The following is a 27489-nucleotide window of genomic DNA, read 5'->3' on the forward strand; positions in this document are numbered from 1 at the left end:
GCATCCACCACCGAGCCGCGGCCGCAGGTCGAACGGCAGCCTCTCGGTGCTCGCCCAGACCCGTCGGCAAGCCCCGCGAGCCGCAGCACGGGCCAGCCACACCCACAGAGGAAGGGGAAATCCCAGGCGGCGGCGCCGCACGCGGCCGTGGCCACAGCCTCCGCGGGCGGCTTCCCCACCCCTAGCCGCGGAGAGCCCGGCTGCCCCTCGCGCCCTCCCGTCAACGGCCACCGGCACCGCGCGCGGCGGCGGAGGGGCGGGGAGTTAGGCGCGCGCGGCCCGCGCCCGCCGCTCCCTCGCGAGAGGTGCAGGCCTCCGCCGCCACCGCCCCGCGCGCCCCGCCCCGCCCCCGCGCGCCGCAGCTCCGCCTCGCCGCTGGGCTCCGGGCGGGCCGGCGGGCGCGGAGCGCTGCTAGCAGCCATGATGGTGGGTCTTGAGGCGGCCGCGGTGCCGGGGCGGGGCGGGCGTGTGCGGCCGGGTCGCTAACCTGTGCGCTTTGTCTCCCCCCCCAACCCCTTCCTGCTGCCGGCTGTGCCCCTTGGCGCCCCTCCGGCCCGCTCCGCCTCCTCCTCTTCGTCCCTAGCAGGAAGGCTCGGACGACGGCCCAGATTTTCTGTCTGAGGAGGACCGAGGTGTAAGTGCCGCGGGGAGGCGTTAGGGACCCCGGCGCCCCGGGGTTGGGGTGAGTGGGGGAGGGTAGGGTTGGCCGACTCCTTCGGGGGGCCTCTAGCTGTCGCCTGGCCCCAGCCCGCTGCGTGGGTACCGGAGGGACGCGGGATGCCGGGGGGCGGCGGGCCGTTAGGGTTCAGGGGGTTTGTCTGCCGGGATCTGCTGGCTTGGAAATGGCACAACCTCCCTCTGAAATTAGTGTCTGCCTGCCTGTGTGTTGTGCCTTGAATTCTTCATTGTTCAGCTACTCAAGTTTTGGAAGGGCTCTGATTTTTTAATTATTATTTTTTTTAATAGCTTGAAGAGATTGTGTATGTTGCTAGAGATTCATATTTTCCCTGTGTGCCCTTCCCTCCTCTGATACGTGCCTCCCTCCTCCCGCACACACCCAGATTGTACTGTGGCCCTGACCAGGTTGACCAGCCTTGTGGAGAGCACTAGGTTCCATCTTCAATCCTGAGCCGGGGCCTAAGTGAAATCGTCCTGCCCTCTCTCTTCTCTTAGTGCCCTAGAGACTCCTGTACATAACAATGGGGCGTTTACATTGCTGCATAATAAACTGTCTGTTGAAAAGAAGTTCTGTTGTTGAGACATGATGTCACAATTATGTGTCTCACTGAGAAAACCTTTTTTTCTATGCCTTGCTGTTTCTGGCCTCCATCTCTTTTCTAACTGCTGCATCCATCTCTCTTTAACTGGACTGCCTTGCTGAATCAACAGATCAGCTAATCTAGTATAACTTACTCAGAATGATTACCCCTGTCGGGTAGTATCATGAGAGACTGACTCTAAACAAGCTAGGACAGCAGCTTCTGGGTTGCTGAGGCTACCTTGGCTGTTGCTGGTTATTAAAATGGCTGCATCCAGTATAATACTAAAAAAACCCAAACACTATGTTTGTATCCCTTTTATCGTCCATGCCATTCTGAACTGTCAAGTATAATGTTAAATACCAAGTGATTTTTTGACTGTATGCATGTGGTAGGAATTCACTGCACTTCATGTTCCAGTTTATGACCAGAAATTTTAAAAGGAATTGTAGATTGTAGTTGGCCACTTCTGGTCAGTGTAGGTCTTTTACCTTTAATTAGACAGCTACCTTAATAAGAACTCTAGATAAAAAAAGAGTGGAGGTGGAAATTGTTGTCCTCTTGAGTGTCTACGGAACAAGGACTGAAGAACTTCTTCATTTTGTAGTTGTGTTTTACATAGGTTGTGCCTGGTATTTAGGAACAGGCACCGAAGTGCACAATTAAGTTGTCTTTATCTGAAGGTGCAGGTAGAACATAACAATGCAGATCTGATCTCGTGTCGAACTTGTTTGTTTGGTTATTAGTTTTCCCTCTAAGGCTACAGGTAGTCAGAGTTCACAAGGTAATTCAGAAGCCTTAAGAAATCTCTTAGCTGTCTTGTTTGTGCTGTTGGACAACTTGCATCATCTCACTTGGCCAAGTGCGGTCCCTTTTTTTTTCCCTTTCCTCCCCCATCTTCCTCCAGCACAGAGCAATTAAACCAGATCAGTGTCCTCCTCCTTTCCCTGTTTTTCTAGCTTTCTATTTTCAATCACTGTTGTCTTAATTTGCTTTCGTTGCTGTGTGAATCCTGGGGTTAAAACACAGGTTATCTGCACAAGTTTGCTTATGATACAGAAAATCTAATCAAAACCAATGCTGACAGTCTGTTCATGAATGGATTTGCTGTGCTTTAATCTTCAAAGCCATAACTGTTTTCCCCCCCTTAGTAGCAGTAGTGAAAACAAACAGCTTTTCATGAAGAGTTTCCCTCATTCTGATTTCTCACCTTCCTCTGGGATTAAAAAAATACTTAGGTCAAGCCTTTATTTTAAAGCGTGGATGGCAACTTCTGGTTAGAGTAATTGAGCTTTTAGTTTTGATCTCAGTACGCTCTAGAATTCAGATATTGCTATGACAACTGTACTTTTAACTCTCCAGAGTCATGCTACATCATTTACTACAGTTGTGTTAGGTTTAATGTGGAGTTGATGGGTTAAAAAGAGGGCTGGAAGTCCTACTGGTGCCACATAGAACAATAATTCTCAGACAATTGTGTTAAACTCTATGGAGCCTCTGTAAAACAGCACTGAGAATCATCTTAGAGGAAGTAGCAGTGGGTGGTCTGTAGAAGGAACTTATTATAAATGGTCTGCATAAAATGAACTTGTGGGAATTGCTTCTCTAAACCTAACTTAGGCAGATAGTATTGAATTTGCTTGGAGGAACTCGGTTCCTGTGGGGAGTTACTTGTGCTCTCTCTAAATGTAAACAAATAGGTGCTTTGAAATGTGGTACAGAATTGCTTTACTAGTACTGTCTTGTGTATCCTGTACCTATATAAACTTTAGCCTACTTGGTTAGTGCCATTGTCTACTCACTTGGGGGAAATGAACTATCCCTTAGATCAGGTCTGCTCGAAACTTAGTGCCGTGATGATACTTTCTGAACTTTTGTTGTAGAAGTATTGTTTGTTTCCTTTGCTCTGTGTATTCATCTGCCTGTAAAGAACCCACTGAAGAAAGACTCCTTTTTCTCTAAGGCTTTTGGAAGAGCTTAGAATATAGAAGCTACTGTTGTTAACAGATGACCTTGCCTAGGAGTGCTAGGTTTGATTGCTTCTGTTGTCCCTACCAGCTTCCTTCCATTAGCATTTGAAGCATAATTGATCCTTTAGCCAGAGCTTAGGTGCTAAATCCTCTCATTGCATTGTGTTCTCTTCTAGTACTGTAACGTCCCTTAGTCCTTCCTTTGGCTTCTGGTATTTTCTAGACCCTTTGAATAAAAGAGGGACTTTCTTGGTATAGCATAGGAAAGCAGGTAAATTAGGTTAGCTTTTATCCAGCCTGGATGTAGAACGTTTATCCAAGCATAAATTTAATATACTATGTCGCATGTTAGACTGGGGGGGAGGTGGGGTGAGATACAAAGGGACTCTATCCTCCCCTCCCTATTTTCAAGAATTCAAGGTACTTCCAGTTTTCATCCAAATCTGGTTTTGTAGCTTTTTTTTTTTCTTCCCATTTTCTCCTTACTTCATGCCTAGAAACCCATGTATTAATAGCAGTTTTCTTTTGGAAGTAATGATGAAGACGTGGCTTAAGTTTGTTGTGTGAGGATGATGATTGTGATTATAATTCCCAGTAATGCCATGTGAACCATAGTGTCACATGAATACATTTTGAAGTGCTTCAACTTTCTGATTGTCTTTGACACCTTTCATAAAAGCTTCATTACCATTGCAGATGAAAACATTCCCTGTTGGCAGTCAGGCTACACAGCATAATTTAACATATGATTAAACTGTTACAAAGTTAACTTGCTATACATCAAACAAATAGTCCTGTGCAGTTGTATGTCATGAGTGAAGTTGTCATATTTAAGTAGTTCTTATTTTTTTCGGTTCAGATGAGCATTTTGTTTCTAAAGTTGAGTAGTCTGTGTGCCCAGGATGTGCAGCACTGGACACCAAATGTGCATTAGTGACTAACTTGAATTGTAGAATTTTGTTTTGCACTGTTCTCCTGAATTGTAGATTTTTGTACTGTACCATTCTTTTTTAAATTTTTTTTTTTAAATGGAGGAAATTAGTAGAAAATTCTGTGACTTGTGGAAGACTACAAAACTTGTTTGGATAGTCCAGATCATTTGCAGAGATTATTCTGTGTATTAAGGTATTGGATTAAAAACAGTACTCCAGATGGTGTAACCACTAAAAACTGAAGAATGTGGTGTCATGACATGAGGCAGACACTGGTATGTCAGATTATATTTTTCTTTCCTAAATTAGGTGTTAAGCACTTAGGAAACTCTGTAGGAGCTAAGAGATTCTGCCTCTCAGAAGTGATCTGCAATGGATTGTTGCATGATAACATGCCATTGTGTGAGGCAGTGACCCCCTAAACCTTGGGAAAACAAAACAAAAAGCAATGCCTGAATCGCATGTGTGAATATGTGCAGTGGTTTTAATGATTTCCAACTTTGCAGTAAGGAAAAAAAATACTCCTGTTTGTGTAATAGTTATTGAGCTGTTTTGCTCGCCTAGCAGAATACACCAGACTCTGTGATTTTGGTTTACTTTAACACACCAATTCTGAGATAAATTGGTCTCCGTAAGCACCAAAGTTGTCCATTCATTGAGGTTAACAAGAAAACCAGAGTGGGTGCTGACCGTTGTGACTTAAGGATTAAGATAAGTGGTAGAAAACAAGATGTAGCAGTTGATGCTTTTCTCCTAGTGCTGTTCCAGTGCCTTGCAGCGTTACCTTGAAAATCTCCCCAGTAACCTTTGTACTGTGTGCGGCTGATACTTTAAAGTGTTTTCGTACTTGAGTACAGACTTCAAAATGCAATCTGAAAAATTTTGTGAGGATAAAGTCTACATCTCTGTATGGCAGAACATTTTTATACTGTAGAATGTGGTATTTCTAGGGTGGGGGAAAAAAAAACCCACTAGCATCAAAGAAAACACTAAAAAAAATTGAGCCTCAGAGCATGATGTTGAAATACTTTTTTTGACAGTGTGATTAGAGAACATTTGAAGGTTGGCCTTAAGTACTTGTGAGGATTGTCTGATTGTCTGTTGATTGTGATGATGAAATTGTTATGGGACAAACTGGTCTAGAACAAGGGTGAAAGGGGAATTTCCAGTTGGGATCTAGATGAAGTTACTTTCACCAGTACTGTTGAAGCCTTTGGTCCAGTTACTGACAAATGTTGCAGTGCTCAGAATAATCTTCCAATTTTTCTATATTTGATCGTGGTCTTGTTTTCTTTTCCACATGACTTTGGAGCTATTTTGTGAGAGAGCTCAAACTTTGTCTTGTGGAAAAAAAGAAGTGTATTCTTTGCATTTCTGCCATTTCTTCTGCTGATTTTTGAGGAGATTGAAATCTTGGGTAAGGGTTTTGGTTTTTTTAAAAGCTTTTTCATTGTATCATGGGAAATGTGAAACAAAGGGATGTGAGTAAACTAGATCTTTTAGTAGCTCTTGTATCTTTGAAATACAGGACCACTTTTCTCCTTAATGTTGTTACTTTTATAGTTACTTTTACAAGCACGTTGACTTAGAACAGGCTGTAGATTAGGAGGCCGGGAAGTTAAAGTTAAAATGAGGAGGAAAAACCTACCAAATTTGCTGCTGTTTGTCAATGTCTTGAGCATCTCAATTACTAGCAAGTTAACAGTATACAGAAATGAAAAGCACTAACAAGCATGGTAAATACAATTATTTGTATGATTGTTGGTGCCATGAAACAGAACTCTGGAATTTCTTGTTCTGCTAGAAATAATCTTTTAATGTTGGGTGTTTTTGTAACGTGTCCATAATGTGCTAAGGATGTTCAGCGTTGCACAATCAGGGTTATTCTCAAGGGAAGAATAAGGGAAATAGATATGTATTTTTAAAATTAAGCTAAATAGATTTTTTTCTTTCTTTAGCTTAGACAAATAAATGTAGATCTTCAGACTGATGCTGCTCTGCAAGTGGATATCTCAGACGCACTCAGTGAGAGGGACAAAGTGAAATTCACTGTCCATACAAAGGTAAGTGCCTGAGTTTGTATGCTGAGCATTCTTCTTAATTGCATAGAAAAGAAAGTTTGCTTGAGCTGTTTATTGAAACAAGCGTAGCACTATCCAAAGGAAATGAGAAAGTAGCATTGTCTCATGTTTAAGAGACTGTGTAGCTGCAGTGCTTAAGAAAACGATGACTAAAAAGCTGAGGTTACAAAACTTCACCAAAAAATGTAACATCCATTTTTTGGTACTGATTTGTTGCCACACCAGTCCCGTGTTTATTAATTGTCCTATTTGCAGGTAGAACCTCTAATATACCTCAATATTCTTCAGTATAGCTTTTTTATTAGATTTGCATTCAACAAGTCCAAGTTCTGGGTGCTGCACTTTGGCCACAGCAACCCCATGCAGAGCTACAGGCTGGGGTCAGAGTGGCTGGAGAGCTCCCAGAGAGGGACCTGGGGATACTGATTGACAGCTGCCTAAACATGAGCCTGCAGTGTGCCCAGGTGGCCAAGAAGGCCAAGGGCATCCTGGCTTGCATTAGGAATAGTGTGGCCAGCAGGAGCAGGAAAGTCATTGTGCCCCTGTACTCTGCATTGGTTAGGCCACACCTTGAGTACTGTGTCCAGTTCTGGGCTCCTCAGTTTAGGAAGGACATCGAGACACTTGAACGTGTCCAGAGAAGGGCAACAAGGCTGGGGAGAGGCCTTGAGCACAAGCCCTATGAGGAGAGGCCTTGAGCACAAGCCCTATGAGGAGAGGCTGAGGGAGCTGGGGCTGCTTAGCCTGGAGGAGGCTCAGGGGTGACCTCATTGCTCTCTACAACTGCCTGAAAGGTGGTTGTAGCCAGGTGGGGGTTGGTCTCTTCTCCCAGGTAACCAGCACCAGAACAAGAGGACACAGTCTCAAGCTGCGCCAGGGGAAGTTTAGGCTCGAGATGAGGAGAAAGTTCTTCACCAAGAGAGTCATTTGTCACTGGAATGGGCTGCCCAGGGAGGTGGTGGAGTCACCGTCCCTGGAGGTGTTCAAGAGGGGATTGGACGTAGCACTTGGTGCCATGGTCTAGTTATGAGATCTGTGGTGAAAGGTTGGACTCGATGATCTTTGAGGTCTCTTCCAACCTTAGTGATACTGTGATGCTGTAATTAGCTGTGGTTTCAGATTCTAAACATACATTTCATAATGGAATTGCCTTGAAGAATAATTTTTATTAGCCTCTTGTTAATGGCTTTTCTTAATTTTTTTACATTTGGGTGTTTATTGATCGCAGAATCCCTGAATAAGTTGAGGCCAAGTAAAATTTGTGGAGATGCTTAGTTCCATTTCCACCCTGGCTCATACCATTAAATTGGGGTGAAGCACATTGTTAAGAACTTGTTCATTTGGATTCTGAGAGTGGAGACTCTTCAATTTCTTTGGGCAGCTCATTCCAATCGATTGTTGCACTCATTAAGAAGGGGTAATTATTGCTGTACAAACTTCTTACTTTGATAATACCCCTATTATTACAGGGATATTTTTGTTGTTCCTTCAAAGTGTGCTTCATGTAATAAAGCTAGTTGGTGTTTTTTGTGTGTGTAGTTTGTTTTCATAATTCCTCTCTTCCTTTTCACCTTCTAGAGTTCCTTACCAAATTTCAAGCAAAATGAATTTTCTGTTGTGCGGCAACATGAAGAGTTTATTTGGCTTCACGATTCTTTTGTTGAGAATGAGGACTATGCTGGCTATATTGTAAGTATTACAGCTCTTTTGGTTTAGGGGCACTGTTTTCTTTGAGCTCTCTCAGAAGTACTTGTGACTGTTTTTAAATGCAGTTGAAATGGCAGATGTTTGTTCCTTCTCAAATCAAATTGGATGCTTTAACGCCTCATTTTATGCAATTACTCGTAGTTAATGGTTGAAGCAAAGTTACTGCAGTTGTTACACTTTGTTGTCTTTCACTCCTAAGGAGTGAGTAGTTTAAACACTTATCCAAGCAGGTTTTAAGTCCACCGTGTTAAGTGTGGGAGATAGGTGAACTATATAACTCGATGGTATTGTTTTTGCCATTTAATGTTTAACTTAGTTACAAGTTTCATGTTGCTTTTGTTGTAGCTGGGATGACAGAGTGCAGTAACTGAGCTCTAGTAATTAGACTTTTCCATTTTTCAATATGGAAGGTCAGAATGATTTTACTGTAATCCAGTTGAAGGGGAAAATACCAATGCCAATACCATCTAGACATATAGAGAACCTAAATACACTTAAGTTTGGAAGTTTGTTTCAGGCCTCTGGGGAATAGAGATCCTAAAATAGTCACCTTATGATGTTGCTTATTAAAAGTGATTGCTGCTATTCATACTTTAATTACGGTTATGTATATTTGACATCTTGGTGTGAAAGTTAAGTATTTGTTTTTCCTTTGTGTGTGTGCCTACTGATTAAGGAAGTAAGCATGTATTTTGAAGTGGACTAGTATGATGAATATAATCTGTCATGCTATTCTTGAGCTAGTCTTATTTTAGTCAAAAAAGCTACTTGAGACTAGACCCTCAATTTGGTACTACTTTCAGGCAGTTCACTGCATAGTTGCTAGAGTTTTCTGTTTTGTAATGCATTAATGTAATGGGCCTATATTGATGAACTAAAACTTAAGCATAGTTTAGCTTTGTTCTGTGTCCCTCTACCAGCAACAATTCAGGATTAGTTTGCAGTGTTTTCTTTTTCAAGGTTAATAGACTATATTAGAAGATTAACCCAGAGACTTCTTTACTGTGTGCTTTCTTGTTTCAACAGATGTATCTTTAATGTCAGCAGTACTGCAATAAAGAGCTAGTGTCTGCAAACAATATGGAATGGGTTTTTTAGTTTAAAGTTTTGTGGAGTTATAAATGGGTGGTGTGAAAACAGTTCTGGATTATTTTTTTCTTCTTGGAACAAGACATAATGCTTACCAAAGAAGTTAGAACTCAAAATCATTATTTTGTAATTAGTTCTGTTTTAATTCATTGTCATGGGAAAGCTAAGTGTTACTTGGTTTCTGTTAGACTTAAGCTACTGAAGCCATTAGTTAATACTTCAGTAATCTTCAAGGACACTTGGCTAAAAGTGGTATAGTAATACAGCATGTGAATACAACTTGTGAATGAGAGACTTTATCCATAAATGCTCTAATGAATCATGAAAGAGGAAGCCACATATTAAAAAGCTTCAGGCAGTCTACAGTTCCTGTACTGAGTGGATGTTTTTTTGACTGAGAGGATGAGCAATTAAACCCCGCCCCTGATTCAATTCCAGATTCCACCAGCACCCCCCAGGCCTGACTTTGATGCCTCAAGGGAGAAATTGCAGAAACTCGGGGAAGGGGAAGGATCAATGACTAAAGAAGAATTCACCAAGATGAAACAAGAACTGGAAGCGTATGTAGATTTCATTGCTACTTGTTTTTTTAATACATACTGTCTCCCTCAACTTCTAATGCTGTTTGCTGTCCCATGTTTCTGATTTCACTGTAATGGTTCTCTCTAAGATCTAGACTTGGGAATCCAGGTGCTACATAATCAGGGTTATCTTGGTGATCATGATCAGAGCCATTAGGAAAATTGTAGAAATACTTCAGTGGAAGATCTGAAATCAAACCAAAACCCAACAGCTTGTGAATGAGCATTGTTTTAGAAGGAAAAAAGATAGTTGGATCCTCTTCTTCACAGAACACCTGCAAAGGGAGGAGGTAGCCTCTGTCTTTTTCAGTTGTGTTGTTCCACCTTTTATAAGCATAACAAGACTAAGGTTTTTATACATGTAGTGATTGCATGTCCTTGGCACTGTAAACAGATGCCAATCTCCTGTTCCCCAAGAAATATGGAGATTACTAGAAGATACATTTTTTTCCCCACACCTTTTTTTTTTTTTTAACACAAGGAGAATATACTTCCTGAAAATAGTATTTTCCTTTACTGTGAATTTTAATGTGTGCTGAAATATGTTCTCTAAGGCTTTTTGTTCCATATTGAGTTACGCAGTGAAGTTTCGCCTTGCTTCATCCACTTTCCTTATCATGCGTTCACTTCTTTGATCTTTTTCCTGTCATTGGTTTCAGTTTTCAAGTGTATATTTACGCTGCTTCTAGACTGCTTCTATCAAGAGCTCTGAATTGGCAAGAAAAGTACATAGAACTCTTAGAACTGCTGCTTTCTCTTCGAACTTCAGCTGCTGTGAGCAAATGTCTTAAAAAGCTCTGTTTTAGTGTTACGTACAACATAACTTATAGCAGAGTAGATATACACTTCCTGTGCAGAAAACTGGAAATTAGCAAAACACTATAGATTTTAAAGAATCTGTGGTTTTCCAGCGGCCCTGATCATGATTCTCTTGTGGTCTGGTTAGGGGTTGGATAACACAGAAAACTTTGGGTTTCTTCTACTGCCACCTCCATCCTCTGCATCCTCCTTTTTTGTCTTCACTGAATGACTACTACTCTCACTGAGATCAAACATCTCCCAACACTGACCCTGCTGGTTTGCTGGTATGTAAATCTTAACCTCCTTGCACATAGTGGAAGCAAAAGTGTTGATTATCATTTCACCATCTGACCTCAGAATGGGGAAAAGAGCCCCTCCCTCATTTTCAGACATGTTACATGTTACTGATTGAATTTGCAAAACAAAATGAATTCTAGCAAACTTACCTTGGTAAGAATGCCTTAAAGGAATGCTTTAAAGTTAAGTTGTCTGAACTGGACAACTATGCAATTGTCACAGTTAAACAAATTTTTTTGGTTGTACCTATCAAATACAGCACTGAATTTCACTTTTAGAACCACTATGAAGCAAGACATCCATGTAAGCTTTGACCCAAAAAGGCTAGATGCTTTAACATGGAATAAAAAGACTTGCTGTCTAAACATCTTACAAAACTACATGAATGTTTAAATCAGTAAGGAGGGTGCAAATAGGCAAGGGGATGGAGATGGGGAGGAAGGAATTTACACATCAGCTGCATGGTACCTAGTGACTGTAGTCTACCTCAATTTCTTGATGTCTGGGGAGTCGGGGAAAGGACAATTAAAGAAGATCACACTTTCAGCAAATCAGTCTGTGTTAGCTAGCCTTAAAAATTAGAAGGTGTTTGTTGAGTCTTCATTAAAAGTCTCTCTGTAATACGTTAGGGCTTCCAATTTCCCAGTAGAATTAACATTACAATACTGATGTATGCATATATGAAACACTGGAGTCGTGACCTCTTCTGTATCAGCTTATAATTTTGTATCTTTACTGAGGATCTCTTAAATCTTCTCACTAGACTAATCTCAAGCTTAATTGCTTCCTGTGAAATTCTTATGTCTGTCTTGTTTTTCTGTTTGCAGTGAGTATTTGGCAATATTCAAGAAGACAGTTGCGATGCATGAAGTGTTTTTGTGTCGCGTGGCAGCACATCCTATTTTGAGAAAGGATTTAAATTTCCATGTGTTCTTGGAATATAATCAGGATGTGAGTATTGAAAACTGAATTGCTGGCAAGAAAAAAGCAAGATGTACTTTTAGGGCAGGATGGAAAATTGATTAAGAGGGCTTTACCTCCTGAAGCAAATTGCATCAGTTCCTTCATACCAGGCATATTTGTATTTTAGAAGTTAAAAATTAACTTAGTCTGTAGGATTTCATTTTCTTGCCACCTGGGGAACCAGATGCACCACGTGCTCTAGCCTCAGCATCCAAAATATTAATGGGAATCCAATATGTTTTGGATTATAAAGATTAGCTTTTGCTGGTGATTTCATTTGAAGTTCCAATTGTCTGTTCTGTGGGGTGGGGTTTTTTGTTTGTTTTGTGGGGTTTTCGGTGGGGAAGGATGATGCAACAAAGATGGAATGCTACTTTCCAGGATTTGGAACCGTGGTTTAAAACAAACCTAGAGAAGTTTTCCAATGAAATGTTCTGATAACTAAAACCTTGTTAGTAATGTAAGTGACAACTTGGTTATTTTTTTTTTCCTAGATACTGGGCTAATGTGGCTATCTGCATGTTACATACTGAGTTGCTATCTACGTTTGAGTTAATGGAGAGGTCTTTCTGGATTCATAATAACTCTTTGGTGTTACCACCTTAGGCTTGCATTTCAAAGGCCAGGCCTTAGGCCTGTCCTCATTTCAAAGAGCAAAGCCTGAGCAGCACTGGGTGGTTTTTTTCCTTTTTCTTTGTTTTCCTGGGGACTTTGAGTTTCTTATTGCATCAGTTGGTCACGGGGTGTTTTTCACGTGTTTTTCATCAGTTATTGGAACATAGTGGTTTTTTGTCACAAGTTGTTTTCAAACTCTTACTTCACCTCCTAATCAATATCGAAGCTAGATAAGAAGGGATGCTTATTGATCATTTTATTTGTTGGTGACTAAAGCGGCTGGGAAAAACATCAAAGTGCCTATAGTACTATAAAAGGTAATATGAGGAGGGGATTTGGAGACCCTCGAATGTCTCAAGCAGGTGCAGATACCCAAATACTTCACTGAATCATGCCTCATGAATATGTAATAGATGGGAGGCATAATTGCATTAGATAGGCTTGACTTTGAAAGAGTTTATGTATAAATAACCACAGGAAATTTTCACCGGTGCTCCTGGGTTTTGGAACAGCTCCCCACCCCCCCAGCACTGAATAAAGAAAAGCTGCTTCATATGCACAGTGATGTCTAATGAGTTATTCAATTTGAGCATCAGTGTTGGAGTTGGTGGTTGCTTGTGTTCTGCAAGCAGTTTTCAGCTGCTTTTCAAAAATGCAGGAATTTGTAATGATTTCTTCAACATTCAGTCCTAAGATTGGCTTGGCTGAGTGTGTTACCGGGGATCCTATTGCTGCTTGATGCAGAAATGCTTACTGATTCAGGAACTCAGTTTACCTAAATGGTGCAAATGTAGAAGGACAGGAAAAGTGTGAGGAAGCTGAAACTGTTGTTGGCCATTGGAATGGGCTGCCCAGGGAGGTGGTGGAGTCACCGTCCCTGGAGGTGTTCAAAAAGGGATTGGATGTGGCACTTGAAGCCATGGTTTAGTAGTCATGAGGTGTTGGGTGACAGGCTGGACTTGATGATCTTTGAGGTCTCTTCCAACCTTGTTGATTCTGTGGTTATCCTTAGTGCAACAAGGGTTAGTTCCTTCTGTAGTTTCTGACAGGAAAAAAATTTGCCATTCTACACTTAAGAAAGCAAAGTGTGATTATATTAGGATAAATGAACAGCTATGCTGAGTGTGATAAATATTGTATTATTAATAACTGAAATGTACACCATGTGTATTTGGCATTATCTTTAGGTGCTAGAGTGTTGTGGAGTTTTGTTTGTTTGCTTGTTTTTTTTCCCTGGAATAGTATTTTAGATCATAAAGAACAGTCTAGGAAGTGAGGTAGTTTGTCATTCTGGGTGCAAGGTCTTGAAGAAGAGACTGGATGGGGCGCTTGGTGCCATGGTTTAGTTGATTAGGTAGTGTTGGGTGATAGGTTGGACTCGATCTCGAAGGTCTTCTATCAACCTATTCTACTCTATTCTACTCTATTCTACTCTATTCTACTCTATTCTACTCTATTCTATTTCTATGTCCTGTAAGACAGAGTCATTATTTTCATAGCTCTGGGGAAAGAGCAAAGAGAATCGGTGCTCAAGTCAAGGAGCAAACACTATCCCCATTAGTGCCAAATAAAGACTAAGCAGAGAGCAAGAAAACTGGTTTAGGAGGAGCAAGTTGTGCTATGTAATTCTGTTTTTAAAAAAAAAACTATTTTATTGCCTCCAGAAAATGAATTAACTTGATACATGAATTTGATTTTCAGCTGAGTGTTCGTGGGAAAAACAAGAAAGAGAAACTTGAAGACTTCTTCAAGAACATGGTTAAATCAGCAGATGGTGTCATCGTTTCAGGAGTAAAGGTGATTACTGCTGGACATAATCAAGATTTAAAATACATTACCATTGTTGCTGTCTTTTTAGTGAAGCAAATATTTACATAGCTACAAAAAAAAGAGGGTTTTTTTAATCTGTATCTAACTTAAGAATTATAGTCAGAGCGTGGGAGGGAACCTCCTGCCCTGGAATCAAGATAACTGGGATTGATCTGATTGCTTCTGTGAAAGTAGGCCTACAGTACTCTTCCCTCTGTTCTAGGAAATTAAGCAATTTTTATATCCATAGATAATTGATAATCTGCTTTTTTTGTTCAGGCCTATCAATTTGTATAGTGGGTAGGCACTTTAGTTTTGACAGCTTCTGCAGTTCAGAAGTTACTAATGCAGTGTGAATTTTACCAGTCGTGTAATATCCTTCTGCTGTTTGAGAGCTGTGGAATACAGGTGGTGCTGTTTTTCCCAGTAGATACAAGGATGTAGCTGAGATTTAAAATAATAAAAAGTTTCATTTTGACTTTTCCAAAAGTTGAAAAATGAGTTTTATTACAAACCTATGTTCTGCAGAAGATGATTTTGATCTCGTTTGAAGTCAAAAGAACCAGCAGTTTTCACAGCCACATTGCTCAAAGCTCTTGTTGCAGGGTATCCCATGGTATTGAGCATTTGTGCTATTTTAGAGGTGTTTTTTTAAAGTAATTGTAAACCAAACATCTCAAACTGTAATACAGAAAATACTACAATTTACCTACATTTCCCAACTTGAAAGAAGTCTATCGTCAAGATCAGCAGTGCTGAGCTAGTTCATATTGTCTCTGCTGTGACCGCAGCATCCGAACAACTGGGTGTCTGTCTTCCCCTCTCCCCTCCCCCCTTTTCTAGGTATTCTGTTTTTCTGTCACTGAAGTGGTAGCTAGTAACTGAATTATTTGCTTCACTTCAGATATAGTTATCTACACCTTTTAATATGTTTTTGTTATAAGTTCTTAACAAAACTTAATATCATGATAAGTGAAGAAGGAATCAGTTTACAGAAGTTGTGATTTAGACAACAGAAACATTGCATTTCGTGTCACAGCCAACAGCAGTGTATGCAAACTTACTCTGTGGTCACTCTGTTCAGTGAGTGAAATCCTGGTTTTTTAATTGTCCTTGGTTTTGTTTTGGTTTTTTTTTCTTTATTGCAGGATGTGGATGACTTCTTTGAACACGAAAGAACATTCCTTGTAGAGTATCACAACCGAGTGAAAGATGCCTCTGCCAAATCTGATAAAATGACAAGATCACATAAAAGTGAGTGGTTGGTTGTTTTTTCCAGGGTGAGAATAGTACTAGTTTTTAAAGCACACACAAGTGGTTTGTTTGGGGCAGTAATTGTTTTCTTTTTGTATGCAGAAAGTGAAATATTTCTCAAAACTGTAGTCTTTGGACAGTCTAAAGAATGTTAGTCTGACTTTAGAACTTTGTTCCTGTTAGTAATGTGCTAAACTTTAGGCAGTGAGTGAGCTTTTTATGTTGGCTATAGAAACAGGAAAATTGTTAGAAATTAGGTTATAGAGGATCTGATGAGAGAGGGTTGGTCAAACTCCTGACAATGCTTCACTGATTATCAGACTGAAATTGCCTGGGATGTGTATTGACAGCTGTTACCAAACTGTAAATTGGGACAAACAGCACCTCTTGAAATTCTGGCTAGAGGAGTAGAGCAGTGACCTGGGAATCCTGTTTTGGAAGTGGGTGATCTGTAGTTTATGGATAACTTGTGATGGACAGAGAGCTGCAGGACTTGCAAAGATACTGACTTCCTGTTTCCAGCAGAAAGTCCATTTTCACATTTAAACAAGAGGAAAAGAAGGGGAGTTAATGCCTTCCTAATATGACTGTAACCGACTGCAGTGATTCCCTTGGGATGTATGGAGTAGGGGATTGGGTGGAAAGTGACCCTACTCAATCAGTTAAAACGAGCTTGTGTTATTAAAAATAAAACAGAACTAAAAATTCTGCTTAAAGGCCTATAAACTTCAATAATCTCCTTTTCTAAAGTTCATTGCTTGGATCCATTAGCATTTCAATCATCCATTGAGTTTATACTGAAAGCACATGTGCAAATATTTGGACTTTATGATTCATACATAGCAGCATCTCACTAGTCAAACTCCGCATCCTTCTTTACAAACCCTGCTTTTAATTTCATTGTTTAAAATGTTTTAACACCAATGGTATTTCAACCAGTGAGTGCTTGTTGAAAAGGTGAGGGCTTCCTGAAAATTAAGTCTGCACACACAGTGCTGTGTTTCAGTAGATTGGAGCTTGTATTCAATTCACTGCTCTCAAGCACAGACTGGGAGTTTTTAATAGGCTTTCTCCAAATGGTTTTAAACTTTAGACTCAGATTTAAATTCAGCCATCAGCCATCGAGTTTGTACATCTTCCACCAAAACCAAGCCTAACAAAGCTGCACAATAAATGTACACAGCAGTTGCTAATTGTGTTAAACATCCCTAGATAAATTGTGATTTGGTGAGAGCACCATGTTTGTGTGAAGTTTCCTTTCATAAGTCATCACAGGATTGAAATTTCATTTCTGGGTTTGTGTTACATTGTGTTCCTTTCAGAAAAACACTTACTTTTGAAGAACATTCTAAAGATTTGGAAAGAAGAGGAATAAAAATAGTAAAAGAAGTGCTTGTTTCTTTTTCTAGGTGTGGCAGATGACTATAATAGAATTGGTTCTTCATTATATGCATTAGGAACGCAGGACTCCACAGATATATGCAAGTAAGATACTGGTAATAACTTAAGGGGAAATTAAGTAGCAGTCTTAATGATGACCTGTTGAGATCAGTAGCTCACTTGCTATGAGAAAACCAGAGTTTGTTATATCACTTGAAGAGATTTTCTTCTGTTACTTAATTTCTGCAGTAGGCTCACTTAATACTTTTGCTCTAATATTTTTCTGGGGAAAAACGCTGCTTTCTGCAGTTTGTAGAGAATTACACAGATGAAAAATGTAGAAAATTACACAGATGAAAAGAAGTCCTTGCAGAATAAGGAAAAAAACCTCCCAATTCTTACACTACTTTTGAAGTGTTTTAAGTTTTTTAACCTGTGCAGCAGGAACAAGTCTCAGTCTGAGTGTGCTGATTTTTGTGGATGTTCCCTGTGCCAACATCTTGAAAAGTAGTTTTGCTGTTCTGGCAATATTGCTGCCATTAGGAAATAAAGGAATCCACAGAGGTCTCTAAGCCCTTGAAAACAGGAAAGGGTCTCTATGTACAGATGTTTATTCTTTAATCTTTCAGTGGTTTGTGCATCTGAAAGCAAAACATAGATATTGATGCTTATGAACATGTACGCTTCCTAGTGTGATGACATGTAGGAGATGAGTGTGAAAGTTTTTAGTGATTTACCTTGTGTGATAGCTTACATATTGATTATTTTGATTATGGTTTTGAGATCTGCTGTAGTCTGTTTCAAGTCTGTCAGGAATCATGTCTGTTTTCTGTCAAAATAGCATGAGTGCACTTGAATTCAGTCTGCTGTTGCAATGTGCCACGTTGTTGTTCAGCCTCCCTGAATTCCAAGTAGGGTGTGCATCATGTTTACTGGGGTGGGGGGGAAGTGCATTCAAATTTGAGTGAAGGGCACTTGATAATTGCATAGAACTGTTAACCAGGGTGGTGGTGTTTGGAGTTCCAATTCACAGAAGCAGAAAGAATCCCTGTGCAATTATTCTTTAGTAGAAACCATCCATTTGTTATGCTTTGTGTATCCCTTACCTTTTCTTCAGTTGTACAATTCCCAGATGTTTGAAGGGCTTTAATTTGAAACTATTAAGTCCTCTAAGTTCTGTGAATTGCAATTCTAAGCAGTGCTTTTAAGGTCTTTTTTACCAGACACAGATTACATTTTGAGCTCTAGAAAATAATCAGGCTGTTCCAATTTAATTTTGTAATAGAAGCTGTTTCCTTTGTGCAGGTTTTTTCTGAAGGTGTCAGAGTTATTTGACAAAACAAGGGTATGTACTATGAAACCTTTTTAGATACATTCTTTGTGTACATCCTGGAAGTGGCTGGACATTCTTGTGTCAACTAGATATTAATATGTAGATCTTGTATGCATGCTTCTATATGAAGTGTATAAGCAAGATGTGCTAGGGAATTGCCAAACTCAAGCACAAAAATAAAGCTTATAGAGGGTGGAAGCAAGGACAGGTAGCCAGGGAGGAATACTGAGAAATTGTCCAGGCAGGCAGGGATCAGGTTAGGAAATTTAAAGTTGACATAGAATTAAATCTGGCCAGGGACATCAAGTGCAACAAGAAAAGCTTCTATAGGTGTGTTGGTGACAAAAAGAATGTAGACCTTTGCTGGAAGGAAACAGGAGACTTGATTACTTGGGATATGGAAAAGGCTGGGGTACTTAATGACATTCTTGCTTCAGTCTTCACCAGCAAGTGGTCCAGCTACACTGCTCAAGTGGCAGAAGGTAAAGGCAGGGACCAGGGGAATGAAGAACCAGGCACTGTACGTCAAAGCAGGTTTCTCAGCTGGCCTTGCTTGGACTTGAAGGTGCAGAGGTCCATCGGACCTCATGAGATGCATCCATGAGTCCTGAGGTAACTGGTGGATGAAGTGGCAAAGCCATTGTCCACCATATCTGAGAAGTTGTGGCAGTCTGGTGAAGTTCCTGCTGAGCAGAAAAGGGGACATGTAACCCCCATTTTTAAAAAGGCCACTCAGTCTCACATCTGTGCCTTGCAAGATCATGGAGGATCCTCCTGGAAAGTGCTAAAGCATATGAAAACTAAGGAGGTGACTTGTGACAGCCAGTATGACTTGAGAAGAGCACAAATATAGGCTGTGTGGAGAATGTATTGATAGCAGCCCTGAAAAGGACCACTTGGGAGTGTTGGTTGATGAAAGGCTCAGTGTGACCTGTCAGCCTGTGCTTGGAGCCCAGAAAGTCAGCTGTGTCCTGGGCAGTATCAAAAGAAGTGTGGTCAGCAGGGATGTGATTCACCTCCTCTACTCTGCTTTTATGAGATTAGATGTAAGGAAGAAGTTCTGCACTGTTAAAGGTTATGAGGCACTAGAACAGGTGGTCCAGAGAAGATGCGAATGCCCCATCTCTGGAAGTATCACAGTATAACTAAGGTTGGAAGAGACCCCAAGGATCATCAAGTCCAACCTGTCCCAACAGACCTCACAACTAGACCATGGCACCAAGTGCCACGTCCAATCTCCCCTTGAACACCTCCAGGGACGGTGACTCCACCACCTCCCTGGGCAGCACATTCCAATGACGAACGACTTGCTCAGTGAAGAAGTTTTTCCTCACTTTGAGTCTAAACCTCCCCAAGTGTTAAAGGCCAGGCTGGATGTGGGCCTTGAGCAGCCTGATCTAGTGGAAGGTGACCCCATGGCAAGGGGCTTGTAACTAGAAGATCTGTGAGGTCCTTTGCAACCCAAACCGTGGTATGATTCTGTGAAAAAGAGTAAAATTCCATTCATCTGATTTGTGAAATAATTGATCCTTAGGAGTCTTCAGTCTGCTAAACATTTCTAGGCAGTCTTTCTGTCTTCTGTGTAAGATGCTGGTAAAGCTGCTGTTGCTTTAAAGTGCTTAGAGGCTTTCCTTCTTGGGATGAAGAAATGTAAACCTTAATCCAAAAAAAGGTGGTCACTAGAGCCAAGATCTGTTTCTGCAGTTATTTGACTCAGAAATACTATTGCCAATGCTTTTCACCAGACTTGAAAAGATCTTGTCTCTTCTGCCTTGCATGTTTGGCTTGGTAGAGCACAAGATGTGTGCCTTATATCAGGAAAACTTTCAAATGAAAGATGTGTGCATTTCCCAAACACACACGTGAATGCATACAGCAAAGGACTGACATTTAACACAAAATGTTGCTTTTTTGAATGTAATTTTTCTTTTAAAACTAAGATTTGCCCCACTGTGTTTCTAAATAGTATCATAGTATCAGTCAGGGTTGGAAGGGACCACAAGGATCAGCTAGTTCCAACCCCCCCTGCCATGGGCAGGGACACCCCACACTAGATCAAGCTGCCCAGAGCCTCATCCAGCCTGGGCTTAAACACCTCCAGGGATGGGGCCTCAACAACCTCCCTGGACAACCCATTCCAGGGCTTCACCACTCTCATGGTGAAGAACTTCCTCCTTACATCCAGCCTGAATCTCCCCACCTCCAGCTTCATTCCATTCCCCCTAGTCCTATCACTGCCTGATATCCTGAGAAGTCCCTCCCCAGCCTTCTTGGAGGCCCCCTTCAGATACTGGAAGGCCAATACACATAAATGTCTGTTTCCAATACAAGCAAATAAGGTTATGGGGCTCTTGGACCATTTAATAAATGCAGGTACACAGCCAGTCTGCACAGGTGCCTTAAAAATTAGTTTTCCTTTGATCTCAAGAGCAACACAAAGCTTCTGATGTGGCTCTTTGTACTAGATAAGATTTTCTTTCTCTGCTGTTTGTCTGGTGTATGATTGGAACTGAGAAGAAAGCAGTTTTTAAAATAGAAAGCTTACTGCCTGCTCACACAGCAGGTTATTGCTTACATTTTAATACAAAATCCTCATAGTGCTTCTCAGGATGCAGCCTGAAATATCCTGTTACAAATGCACAGTCTTAGGTTCTGAAAAAGACAACCTGTCATGTTCTGTTGTCTGTTTTATCTTGTCTTTACATCATACAGTTGAGTACCTAAAGTATGAGTGGTTATTTTGATTGATGCTTTTACTTACTGTTTCTGCAGAAAATAGAGGCCCGGGTGTCTGCTGATGAAGATCTTAAACTTTCTGATCTTCTGAAGTATTACCTAAGGGAATCTCAAGCTGCTAAGGTGAATTTATGGGGGGGGTTTGTTCAGTAGTTCTTGAGAGTTAAAAAATGAAAAAGGAGAATAAGGGATCATCTTGAGAAATATGCAGTAGATAGGTTCTCCTTAACTGTAAAACCTGGATCTCTGTTGTAGGTGAGAAACCACAACGCAGTTGCTGATCGTGGGACTGACTGACTGGAAATCTGTGATCCCACTTACTGAGGCCAAATTGTGCAGTATAATTAAAACCAGTGGTGGAGTTCTGTGTGGATTGTTCATGTGTTTGCTGCTTGTAGACTGCAAGCAATTACAGTTTTTCCAAATATTAAAATGGAACGGTCTGGATGGTCTGCAATGGTGGTTTTTACTGATGTAAAAACACATGGGCCAGATTTGGTGTCCTATACCTATGAACATTTCATTCTTAGTGTTGGATGTAACGTGATAGAATGAGGAAGCACGTGACAGAAAATGTCCATGCTTAGAATAGAATAGAATAGACCAGGTTGGAAGAGACCTTCAAGATCATCGTGTCCAACCTATCATCCAACACCACCCAATCAACTAAACCATGCAACCAAGCACCCTATCAAGTCTCCTCCTGAACACCTCCAGTGATGGTGACTCCACCACCTCCTCAGGCAGCCCATTCCAATGGGCAATCACTCTCTCTGTGTAAAACTTCCTCCTAACCTCCAGCCTAAACCTCCCCTGGTGCAGCCTGAGACTGTGTCCTCTTGTTCTGGTACTGGTTGCCTGGGAGAAGAGACCAACCTCTGCCTGTCTACAACCTCCCTTCAGGTAGTTGTAGAGAGCAATAAGGTCACCCCTGAGTCTCCTCTTCTCCAGGCTAAGCAACCCCAGCTCCCTCAGCCTCTCCTCATAGGGCTTGTGTTCCAAACCCCTCACCAACTTTGTTGCCCTTCTCTGGACACGCTCCAGCAAGTCAACATCCTTCCTAAACTGAGGGGCCCAGAACTAGACACAGTACTTGAGGTATGGCCTAACCAGTGCAGTGTACATGGGCAGATGACAGCACAAAAGTGCTACCTGTTTCTTGGAGCCTGTGTGTATTCCCAATATATAACATACATATAGTCTCTTGCTAATCCTAAAAGCTGTGAAATTTCCCATGGTTGCCTCTTTTTGGGTTGGTTTTGTTGTTTGTTTGGGGTTTTTTTGGAGTATCATAAAAGCCATCTGTTCCTAGCCTCTGTCAGACAAGATGCAGACCAGATTATTAAATTGTATGTCTGATCCAGTATGGACACTCCTGTGACTTGCAGAATGAAGTAATGTGAATGCAGATAACTTAGTAAGAATTGAAATACAATAACAAAAAGACTAAATCTGAACTATTTTTCTCACTCTCTCTTTCTCGTTTGATATCCACTAAAATCCTTGGTTAGATTTTTGTAAACACCATACATATTTTATCCTTTTCTCTTTTTTTTTTTTTAATAGGATCTCCTATATAGAAGATCTAGGTCACTAGTGGATTATGAAAATGCTAATAAGGCATTGGATAAAGCAAGAGCAAAGAACAAAGATGTGTTGCAAGCTGAAACTACTCAGCAAATATGCTGTCAGAAGTTTGAGAAGATTTCTGAATCAGCAAAACAAGGTATTTGAGTGGTCTTTGATCCTGTCTTGCTTTTAGGATGTTACTATTGAGGCTAGATTTTTTTTGTTGTTGTGTGTCCTAAAAAGAACTATTATCTTTTAATCAGCATTTACTTATTTTAGAAAGTTCAAATGATATTTCCCTTTGGCTCCTCTCAGATCCATTCAGCAGGGCAAAGTCCATGTGCAAATTATTTGTTAACCACTTCTTTTTATATGCACAGTATAGACTAGAAAGATGATAATTCCTAGCAATAAAGGCAAACCTAATCTTTTAAAGTACTGTTGATATTCCCTATCTGGTTTTATACATTCTTCTGTGAAAGCAGCAGTCTGTCACAGGGATGATACTACATCAGAAAAGGAGGAGATGATGAAATCCAATCTCACTGAAATGGCAGGGTTACAGTAGCTGCAGAAAGGAGCCTTTTTTATATGTTGCTTTTTCTTCTGGAAACTTAGGGGGTTTTAGGCCAAGATTGTTCTGAGCTAATAATCATCTGACATGATTTGGGGCAGATTTGTTCAAGGTTTAAACACCATGCTCCTCTGGTTTTATCATTTAAGAATCTTATGATTTCTATAAATGAGACAGCAGAGAATGAGTGATCCTATTAGCCACAGAGGTATATGCATAAAGCATACTTGCTTCCTCCTTTCTCCATGCTAGTTCTGGCTTAGTATCTTCCCTAAAGACTTTTACATACCAGCCTCCTAAAAACAGTGCACATGGAATAAGAGAGTTAAGTGTTTAAAAGCCATCCATACTGCAGCCTTTCTTTCAAAAGAGCTTTGCATCCACAAAAGGTTAGCTGGAGGTGAGGCGCTCTAGTGATGGTTTGCTTTCATCCAATAGTGTGGCAGTATCTTTGAACCTGAAATGTGCTGATGTTAAACCTGAGCTTTTTCCTGTTGCCTTTTCTCAACCTTTTCTCTCTTTCATCCTGAAGGAAAGTCTGTGAACAGTTGAAGGCCTTTTCAGTAATACTGTTAATTACCCCTTTTTGCTTTCTGTAGAACTGATAGACTTTAAGACAAGAAGAGTTGCAGCATTCAGAAAAAATCTGGTGGAACTAGCAGAACTGGAATTAAAGCATGCTAAGGTAATTGTGATCCTTTCTTGCCTGTATTTAAATAGATTTTAGCCATTATAAGCTTGAAAACCCACAATGGCTACATTTGTTAAGTCAGATTCAGGAAGGGGAATTTGCAGGCAAGCATCATCCAGAAAGGTGAACTTCCTCGAATAATAAAGGGAAAAACAAAGCATAGGTGGAGTATTTCTGAGGGACTGGGGTGCTTTAGATGCCTTTGGAAAACTTATCTCTTTGAAGATGATTTTGGCTTCAGTTTTATGTTTCTGTAGCTGTTTGATATTTTATAGCTGCAGAGTTTGAACACCTGCTTATTTTTATCACCTCATTGCACCATTTGACTGTGAGACAGGAAGTGGTTTCTCCTGTTACCCAGATGTTGAGGTCTTGATGTATAGGATAGGCAAACTATTGAGCATGAGATCACTTGTCTGAAGTCAGGTCAGTGTTACCCTGAATATGCTTTTGAATATTTCTGCTTTTAAACTATAAAGTGCTAACAAAAGAGAAATGTTGCACAAAGCTTTTTCAGTAGAAAATTTTCTTGCAAGAAAAAGTTAAATTTCTCCATTTATTTGATCCTTTTAATCCACATGAACTCAGTGTTAAGTTAGGTTATCTGCTCTGATTTCATAGACAAGTACAACAGTGTCTTACTTCAACAATCCTATAGCAGGAGGCAGCTTTCTTTTAAAATTAAACTTCTTAGCACTTCCCATTCTCATCACAAATCTGAAAGTGCATTGGCTACCAAGCTTTAAATGCACTTGGAATGTGTGTGTTGAAAGGACTCATTAAGAGGTATAGAATCACAGAATCAGTCAGGTTGGAAAAGACCTCAGAGATCATCAAGTCCAAACTATTTCCTAATACCTAACACCTCATGACAATTAAACCATGGCTTCAGGTGCCACATCCAATCCTTTATTGAACACCTCCAGGGACAGTGACTCCACCACCTCCCTGGGCAGCACATTCCAATGGCCAATTACTCTTTTTGTGAAGAACTTTCTCACTTTGAGCCTAAGCAGGAGCTGGGAAGAGAAGATGCTGTACTCTGAGCCTGCCTGAGCCAGAAAACTAGCTGCATCTGAGAGGTAGCTCTCCAGCTACATCCCAACATGGTGTGTGCACAAGTGACAGAATTACAGAATTCACCAGGTTGGAAAAGACCTTCAAGATCATCGAGTCCAACCTATCACCCAACACCATCTAATCAACTAAACCATGACATTAAGTGCCTCATCCAGTCTCTTCTTAAACACTTCCAGTGATGGTGACTCACTGGGCAGCCCATTCCAATGGAAAATCTCTCTTTCTGTGAAGATTTTCTTCCTAGCATCCAGCCTAAACCTCCCCTGGTGCAGCTTGAGACTGTGTCCTCTTGTTCTGCCACTGGTTGCCTGTGAGAAGAGACCAACCTCCACTTGGCTACAACTTCCTTTCAGGTAGTTGTAGAGAGCATTAAGGTCTCCCCTGAGCCTGAGATACGCTCTTTTTCAGTAGCGTTGACAGTGTCAATCTTCATTCTGTCAGACCCCTTGTTTGTAAAACTAATGCTCTGTAAAGGGTTAAATTGGGGACTTCTTGATTTATTTATTTTTTTAAATCTTTGTATGTATAAGTTAGTTTGATAAGACCTTCAGTTTGATAATCAGTAAGGTGTGTGATACTCCTTTTTCAGATGAGCAGTGCTTGCTTTAACGTGCTCTGAAATTCAGCTGTATTTCTGCTGAAGTCTTAAAACTTCTCACAATACTTGGCTTGTTCAGCCACCCTGCTTCTCTGTGTATAACCACTGTCTATATCCAGCCCTGAGTGCCCAGAAATCTATGTTGGGTCATGAGTGTACTGGTTATGGGTTTCAGTGAAATGGAATAGTCCTAGCAATGTTCTCAACTATTGTCCTCGAGATAGTCCTGTTGTAAGGCAAACTTGCAACCGTGTTTATTGCTTTGCCATGTCACACTTTAACAAGGGAATTAATCCCCAGCACTTCTGGCCTGCTTCTGTCATTTGACTCTTCATGATTTCTTTGGACTGATCCTTGCCTAAGTCCTTGCATGCCTTGGAGTGGAGTGCTTAAAAATGTCTCTACCCTGTAAAGCATCCTTAAAGAATCGCTTGTATTAACTCTCTGTGCAAGTCAAAAATCTTGTAGTGATATTCTTTTGAATTTTGAGAGCTGGTAACTGCAGAAGGCAAAGGGAAAATGCTTAAATTCTTTAGCTTCAACTTCTTTGTGTTTTTTAGAATCCTCAATTGACCTGGAAGAACTTGAATTTTTTTAATCAGTTTTTAATTTGGCACCACAGTTTATTTAAGGTATGCTTCAGACAGTTTGTCTGTGGGATACTTTGTCTTAGTAGAATTGCTAACAAGGAGTGTGTCAGGCTGGAACAGAAACTTTGAACTGCAGCGCTGGTCTTGAGGGTGAACTTCTTGCTGACCTTTTCACCTATTTTATCCTGGAGCACTGTAAGATTCTCTAGACAACTTTAAATATTCAAAGTTTTACAGTATAAAAGGTCCTTTTGACTAAGGGTGACAGTTCATGAGATGTTGACAGATGTGACTTGGTGAATGAAAGGCTATTTTGTTTCTCACTGGGTTTGAAAGTTCTGGGTTTGTTTCAAAGCCTGTGTTTCATATTCATTCGAAACAAGCTACTACAGATGGGTCATTTTGGTTCCTGTGCTTTTGTTTCTACAGATGGAGTTGGATTATGACAGAATTTACCAGTGGAACAGATCATATGTTTCAGTTTTATATAGTGGGGAATTTTCTTATGAATGCTGTGAGCAGCATTATTTGAGGAGAATCTTATAGATAGGTTTTTAATCATACAGAGTATTGAAGGAGTTCCATAAAAGGAAGAGAGAACATATGAGAAGATTCAGGGATTTTTTTTTTAATGATAGCATTGTGCCCTGATGTTAGGGGAATAGGAAAGTCTCCCCTTGTCCCAAAGGGGGATGTTTCTATACTTGTTGCCATGCAAATCATGAACAATGCTTCCATTTCAGGGAGACTAAGTAGCCCTGGTTTCAGCTGGGCTAAGCTGGGGTGTTTGTAAATGCCTAATTCCTCTTGTAGTAGTGCCAAAAGAGGGCTGGTAAAATTCAAACCCCTACTTTTTCATGTAGACAATAAAGGTCTAAGTGCTCTTTCCAGCCAAAAAGTCAACTGTGGAGAGGCAGGCAACAGGTAACACTGTTGCAGGCTTTTGCTACAAGTCTTGTGTTGAGGGGTTGGTTTGGTGGTGTTTTTTTTTTCCTGAAAGGCATGCCTCTGGACTAGCTGTCATACAGATGCCTATCTGAGAGAGCTGCCAAACAGAGAGGGACCTGGGGGTGCTGATTGACACCCGCCTAAACATGAGCCAGCAGTGTGCCCAGGTGGCCAAGAGGGCAAATGGCATCCTGGCCTGTATTAGGAATAGTGTGGCCAGCAGGAGCAGGGAGGTCATTGTGCCCCTGTACTCTGCATTGGTTAGGCCACACCTTGAGTACTGTGTCCAGTTCTGGGCCCCTCAGTTTAGGAAGGACATCGAGACACTTGAACATGTCCAGAGAAGGGCAACAAGGCTGGGGAGAGGCCTTGAGCACAAGCCCTATGAGGAGAGGCTGAGGGAGCTGGTATTGTGTAGCCTGGAGAAGAGAAGGATCAGAGGTGACCTCATTGCCCTCTACAACTACCTGAAAGGTGGTTGTAGATGGGAGGGGGTTGGTCTCTTCTCCCAGGCAACCAGCACCAGAACAAGGGGACACAGTCTCAAGCTGTGCCAGGGGAGGTTTAGACTCGAGGTGAGGAGAAAGTTCTTCACTGAGCGACTCGTTCGTCATTGGAATGTGCTGCCCAGG

At 40.9% G+C, this 27489-nt stretch overlaps 1 protein-coding gene across 2 annotated transcripts in view; it reads left to right on the plus strand.

Moving 5' to 3' along the window:
* The first annotated feature begins 343 nt into the window (after nt 1–343).
* SNX6 (sorting nexin 6) overlaps nt 344–27489 on the plus strand; it is a 31467-nt gene continuing 4321 nt past the window's right edge. Inside the window, exons 1-13 of one of the 2 annotated variants that reach the window (XM_054162081.1) lie at nt 344–426; nt 587–634; nt 6120–6224; nt 7821–7931; nt 9477–9598; nt 11545–11668; nt 13997–14092; nt 15253–15358; nt 16768–16843; nt 18044–18083; nt 20844–20930; nt 22374–22533; nt 23550–23635. In XM_054162081.1, the coding sequence (XP_054018056.1) occupies nt 421–426; nt 587–634; nt 6120–6224; nt 7821–7931; nt 9477–9598; nt 11545–11668; nt 13997–14092; nt 15253–15358; nt 16768–16843; nt 18044–18083; nt 20844–20930; nt 22374–22533; nt 23550–23635 (1167 nt within the window). In that variant the 5' untranslated portion in view covers nt 344–420. Of the gene's footprint in view, nt 427–583; nt 635–6119; nt 6225–7820; nt 7932–9476; nt 9599–11544; nt 11669–13996; nt 14093–15252; nt 15359–16767; nt 16844–18043; nt 18084–20843; nt 20931–22373; nt 22534–23549; nt 23636–27489 lie in introns of both variants that reach the window. The other variant, XM_054162080.1, reaches the window with a different exon arrangement.

This window comes from Dryobates pubescens, chromosome 5 (genome assembly GCF_014839835.1).
Source record: "Dryobates pubescens isolate bDryPub1 chromosome 5, bDryPub1.pri, whole genome shotgun sequence".
Classification (NCBI taxonomy): Eukaryota; Metazoa; Chordata; class Aves; order Piciformes; family Picidae; genus Dryobates; species Dryobates pubescens.